The sequence below is a fragment of the Poromitra crassiceps genome (assembly GCF_964638095.1).
Source record: "Poromitra crassiceps genome assembly, chromosome: 16".
Lineage (NCBI taxonomy): Eukaryota > Metazoa > Chordata > Actinopteri > Beryciformes > Melamphaidae > Poromitra > Poromitra crassiceps.
Genome location: NC_139645.1, coordinates 11097884 through 11103928, shown reverse-complemented (window position 1 = coordinate 11103928; position 6045 = coordinate 11097884). Strand labels below are relative to the sequence as shown.

General features: G+C 43.0%; 1 protein-coding gene across 1 annotated transcript in view; it reads right to left on the bottom strand.

The window, feature by feature from the left end:
* LOC310791434 (hatching enzyme 1.2-like) overlaps positions 1-534 on the bottom strand; it is a gene marked incomplete at its 5' end in the record, with an annotated part of 4121 nt that extends 3587 nt beyond the window's left edge. Inside the window, 3 exons of the mRNA XM_083653131.1 lie at positions 68-95; positions 244-343; positions 470-534. Of these exons, the coding sequence (XP_083509257.1) occupies positions 68-95; positions 244-343; positions 470-534 (193 nt within the window). The remainder of the gene's footprint in view (positions 1-67; positions 96-243; positions 344-469) is intronic.
* Between the last annotated feature and the right edge of the window lie 5511 nt (positions 535-6045).

Below are 6045 nucleotides of genomic sequence, written 5' to 3'. Positions count from 1 at the left end.
AGAGAAGTAAAGACATCACAATGTACAGTCAAATGAAAAATCACTGTTATATGTTATTAAAACTCACCCGGCTCATCATCAGTTGTTGTTGCACCCTGCAGCACAAAGGCACAACATTGCAATGATTGATTTAATATGCAGCTGCAGTGCAGTAGAATCTACTGTGACTGAGTAGATGAACATGTAACATCATCTCAAAGCCCAGTGAACCTCCGAGGTTAGTGGTGAGAGGGTCAAGCTTACCGGAGGATCGCAGAAGACTGTCCTGCTCATCACTGAGACGAGGAGGAAGAGGATAACTGGAGTCATGATGATGAAGGGTCTCTCCTGTCCAACTTCAAATCTGGAATACAGTAAAAAAAAATCAGAGCATTGTTTCAGCTGCTGTTCAGTGGTCTCTAGTACAAGTTCAGTGATAAGTGTCTGTTCCTAAAGGAGGAGGAGGAGAGAAGTCATGAGTGAAGCTCACCTGTCTTGCGACTGCTGGATGCTGCAGGTGATGAGCTCTTTGCTTTTTATAGACATCCAGGGCATGGCAGAAGATCTTTCAACATCTGTCATCAACCAAATATTTTGCGGTTTGATATACTGAATTTGCCGGAAGCAACTGCCTTTACTGGAACTGGCCCTAAAATTTCCTGGTAGGGAACCGGATTGCCGTGAAGAATACTCCAGATTGAAGAGAAAAGAAACAATGGACTGTCAGACCTGTCCAGCAAGCAGAAACACAACACAATCAATCATCTGTAAAATTATGTGCAGCACAGAGCAGATGTGGAATGCATTTACTGTAGAAACTATGTGACTTTGATCAAGTTCTGCATTTTGTTCTGTGGGAGGTGGAATGTCGCTACGGCAAGCTTTCCAGGCGACAAAGCTAGCACTCCTTTTCAGGGAAATTTCACGTAAAGCACAAAATGGATGATATACTTTGCTATCAGTCCCCAGGTTGGAGCAGTCAACGCATCAAGCAATGAACAGGCAGAAAGTTGCACATATCTCTTTCTTTAAAAAGCGCCCCTGAAAAATGCATGAAATTGGCCCACTATCTGATAACATCATCAAAATACAATACATCTATAAATCAATATGTAATACATTCTGCTATAGGTAAGCTGGCATGTGTGTGAGGTCATCTGTGCCAAAAGATGCAACATTTGACCTGACATCTGAATGATGGGTGAGCCTCTGATAGTGTTAGAGCAGCAACTACCCCACATCTAAAGGGCTTTTCACACTAGCCCTGGCTAACAGAATGCCTTAGCCTGGGGCTATGGGGCAGTGTGAAGTGTTATATTCTCGTGAGTGGAGAAATGAGTGTTGTAGTACTCAAGACCGCATTTTGATCATCTCCGTATAGGACTCGACTGTATTTTTACTTGGTCTCGGACAAAGAGGACTCGGAATTTTATTGCATTGTCTGATTTATTTTATTTTTTTATACGATGATTGAATGTAAAACTTCCCCCTTCAAATTGCAACCAATAACTTGGCTTAATTTAGGATCAGTTCATTTTAGAGTCCAAATGGATGTTTGAGCCAAATTTGAAGGAATTCCCTCAAGGCGTTCCTGAGATATGGCGTTACCGAGGATGGAACCGGTCGTGAGGTCACCGTGTTTTTAATCACAGTGACACGGTAATCACGGTAACAGGATTTTAATGATAATCAACATTTGAAACGGTAATACTAACCGTAAGGATTTTGATCACGGTTTATCATTAAAGTTCAAGGTCACTGTGACCTCATGTCCATCCGTTCCATCAAGGAAGGGGGCGGGGCTAGAATAGAACAGACCAGCCTTTATTGTCATTGCACAGTTCCCCATACACACACACACACACACACACACACACACACACACACACACACACACACACACACACACACACACACACACACACACACACACACACACAGCTCTCTTATACTAGTAGGATGGAATACATGGACAGAGCATAAGCTGCTTATTATCTTCATATCAGCTCCATAAAGAAAGAAATAGTAAAATGAAGTGGGGAAAATAAAGGCCAAACCAATCAAAAATCTCATCCATAATATAAGACTTTTTTTACTCACTGGTGAGGCACACATATTCCTCTACAACCCTGAAGCACCAATGCAGTAGTGAGTAGTGTTGTTAAGGACAGTCAGGGAGTAAATGCATTAATAAGTAGCATTGACATTGACAACAAGGCTTTTTTTGTGTTTTGGTCCTGATGGTGTGGAATTGTTTCTTCTCTTTAAAACCCTGTGAGGCCCTCGGTTGTAAAATTACATCACTTTTAGCTATCCTTAAAAGAAAATCTGTAAACGTTCTTTTTTTTTAAGACCACATTTACATAGTCAATGTGTCCTGTTGTTCAGCCTCACAATGCCATTGGATAGTAAATGTGTAAGGTCCCGCCCTTTGGCCATGAACTGAGTTCATTGAACTCACATGATCTCCAAATCTTCCTCCAGCAAAATCTCTTTGTTTTATTGGACTGGATTTGTCAGATTATATAGTAAGTAAAATGCTTAAATATGTATTTGTTCTTGTGATGATCACAATGTTTAGAACATATGCATATTAAGTTTTTGTGGAATACCTAGAAAAGGGGGGGATGGGAGTAACTGCCAGAGACTGATTTGAGGGGAGGTTTGTGATCATCTCTGCACTTTTCCTGTCACGAATGCTGAAAACTGAAGTGAAAATGTCAATAAATATATTGTTAAAAAGGTTATTGTGGAATACATCCATTAAATTGTATTAATAAACATTTTAAACTTTGAATTATTACCATTAATTGCAACCCATTCATTAATTGTTAAAACTTACAAAAGCGCACACATTTTCAAAACCCCTATTTTTTTTTGCATCAGAGGCCTCCTACAACAACATCTTTAAGGTCAACTCTATATTTCAGCTTTACAGGGTTAAACCAACTTTAAAGCTTGAAATACCTTATGAGTCAAAAGCACTCCGCTCGTCAAAAGCACTCCACTTTTTTCTAACCTTTTATTTATACAGGGTGAGTCTCGCTGACAGCAATGCTCTCTTTTTCAGGAGCACCCTGTTCAAATTCTCACACCTGGAAGATGACCAGTACAAGTCTGCTCTGCTGGCCACTGAGCAACTCCACTGGAGTGGACTCGACATGCACCTTTCAAAAAACTTGTTCAGGCTGCCATATGTGTTCCACCATATCTTAAAAAAACAAACGTAACTGTTCCGAGAAATCACATCATTGTGTTTTGGAAACCTAACGATACAGGTTAGTCCAGATAAACATGAAGATGGAACAATGTATGTGAACCAACACACAGTGGCGTGCCGTCCATTAGGCGAACTAGGCAAATGCTAGGGGCGCTTGAGCCGTTAGGGGCGCCAGAGAGGGTAAAAAAAAAAAAAAAAAAAAAAAAAAAAAATCATGATAATAGGCCTACTATTATTTTACAATAGTATTAAAAAAATAAGCAGAACAACATCTTAAGTCTTTAAATACTAGTGAAATCATTTTTCTAATTCTGGTTTTCTGGCTGCCTGGGCTGCAGCACTTTCACCATGGTCCCTAATCCATACCACCCCACCCCCTGCGCGGCCGCGCCCCCTTCTACCTGCTCGGAGCTTTTTCCCAGAGTGGGGGAAGGGAGCTGGAAGGTGGGTGCTGAGGGTGCTGCAGCACCCCCTGGTGGCAAGAAATGGGATTTTCGAAATTGTTGGATTTGGCTGTCTTGTGTTTATACCACCAACAAACACCAAAAAACAGTTTGTGCTTCCCAGCTCTAATCTTATTTCATACGCTCTCTCTTCAAAAGTGTTTGATTTTCATCATAATCTGGTTTTCTATAATAATAATAAGTTCAGTGTTTATGCCTGTGTTGCTGTCTGTTGTAGTGTAAAACGACTAAAGGGAGAGCAGGTGCTTACATGAAAGTGAGTGAGAAAAGGAGAAGATACTGAATAATGACATCACAACAGTATAATCCTAATGTTAATTTAAAATTAAATATTCTTCTAAATATGGATAAAAGTAAAAAAAACGTCAAATGTTTTTCGGCGCTGCCCTCGCGGGCAGCACCGGGAGTCCCTTCCTTACAGCACCCCCTACCTAAAAGTACTTCCAGCGCCACTGGGGGCGATTATATTTTCTTTGGGGGAGGGGGGAGGGGGGAGGGGGGGGCACCAGCAAAAATCTTGCCTAGGGCACCAACTTGGTCAGGCACGCCACTGCCAACACATCACTCATGCGACTCATGTCAGTCTGTCATGTCAGTTTGCACAGAATAATTCAGGTTACATTCTTCTCCTTCCCTTCCCCTGCTCCCTCCCCACCTCCTCCCTTTCCCTGCTCTCTCCTCCCCCACATCCCCCTCTCCCTCCCTGCTCCCTCCCCACATCCTCCCTTTCCCTGCTCTCTCCTCCTCCCACATTCCATGTTCCCCCCCACCTCCTCCTCCCTTCCCTGCTCTCTCCCCACCTCCTCCCTTTCCCTGCTCTCTCCTCTCCCATATTCACCTGTTCCCCCCTATCTCCTCCCTTTCCCTGCTCTCTCCTGCCCCACATCCCCCCTGCTGTCCCTCCCCTGCCCCCTCCCCAACTCCTCCCTTTCCCTGCTCTCTCCTCCTGCACATTCCCCTGCTCCCTCCCCACCTCCTCCTTTTCCCTGCTCTCTCCTCCTGCACATTCCCCTGCTCCCTTCCCACCTCCTCCTTTTCCCTGCTCTCTCCTCCCCCACATTCCACGTTCCCTCCCCACCTCCTCCCTTTCCATGCTCTCTCCTCCCCCGTATCCTTCCTGCTCTCCCCCTGCTCCCCCCCCCACCCCTCCCTTTCCCTGCTCTCTCCTAGTGGCTCATTAAGTTATCTCCGCCACAGTCGTGACTTTTAATAGGAAAGGATTATCTCTCTCCACACACACACACACACACACACACACACACAGTACAGTATGTACTATGTGCATTTCACTTACTCAAGACATGTCAGTCAGTCATGTCAGTTTGCACAGAAGAATTCAGCAGGTGCTTCAACCTCAACTTCAAACAACTTTATTACTCCCACAAGGGGAAATTGGATTTGGAGCAGCTTATAAAACACAGGAACATCGTACAGACAAACAAGTAGGCTACGCCATGATGGAGTTAGAGTAAAAGTTACACCATAAAAGGAACAGTGCACAGTACAACAGTATGAAGTAAATGCATAAAGGACCTTCCCACCCATACAATCTCATCTATGAAGCATTTAAAAGTCTGACTGCAGAGGGAATAAAAGAGTTAGAATGAAATAATGACCCGGTTGCCCAAGATAACACAGACCTAGTTATGAGCAGCTTCATGTAGGAACTATTTTCTTTCAACTAAACTACTCCCACAGCTGCTAGCTATAGCTGCAGTTTCACGTAGCAATTAGCTAGCAGCTAGTGGGTGTAGTTCGGTCTAAAGAAAATAGTTCCTACATTAAACTGCTCACAACAAGGTTTGTGGATTATCTTGAATAACCAGGTCATGGTTTCTGGAAAGAGACATTGCTGTTGTTTTTCAAATGTATGTTTTTGTTGCTTTGAGCACCACAAGCCGAGTGCCATCCAGTTCCATTGTCGGAAAAATATGTATTTTGGATTTTAGGGTGAGCTGTCCCTTTAACAATGCTGTATGCGAAGAAGGTGAATTCTCGGTGTTCACATCAAACTTAAGATGGTCATCAAAAAACGTACAGTACCCAAGTATTTGTATAATGTGACAATTTCCACCTTTTCATTATACAGTATGATGCACTCCTTGGCTGCATCTCTGTTACGTCTAAAATCACAAATCAATTCCTTGGTTTTAGACACATTTAAGAAGTTGTCAGGTCGCATTCTCCTCCTCCTCTGACGACGTTCATAATTAAGGATGTCCGTAACGCTGTCGCTACTACAGTAGTGCAATGAAGTTACAGTTGTGTGCCATGTAGAGAATATCTGTAAGCATTTGTTTGTTGTCCAACACTGTATTCTCTGCCAGAAGTGCTAACCAGCTGGCTAGCTAGCCAGCTACTCTAACATCAGATGATGTTGTA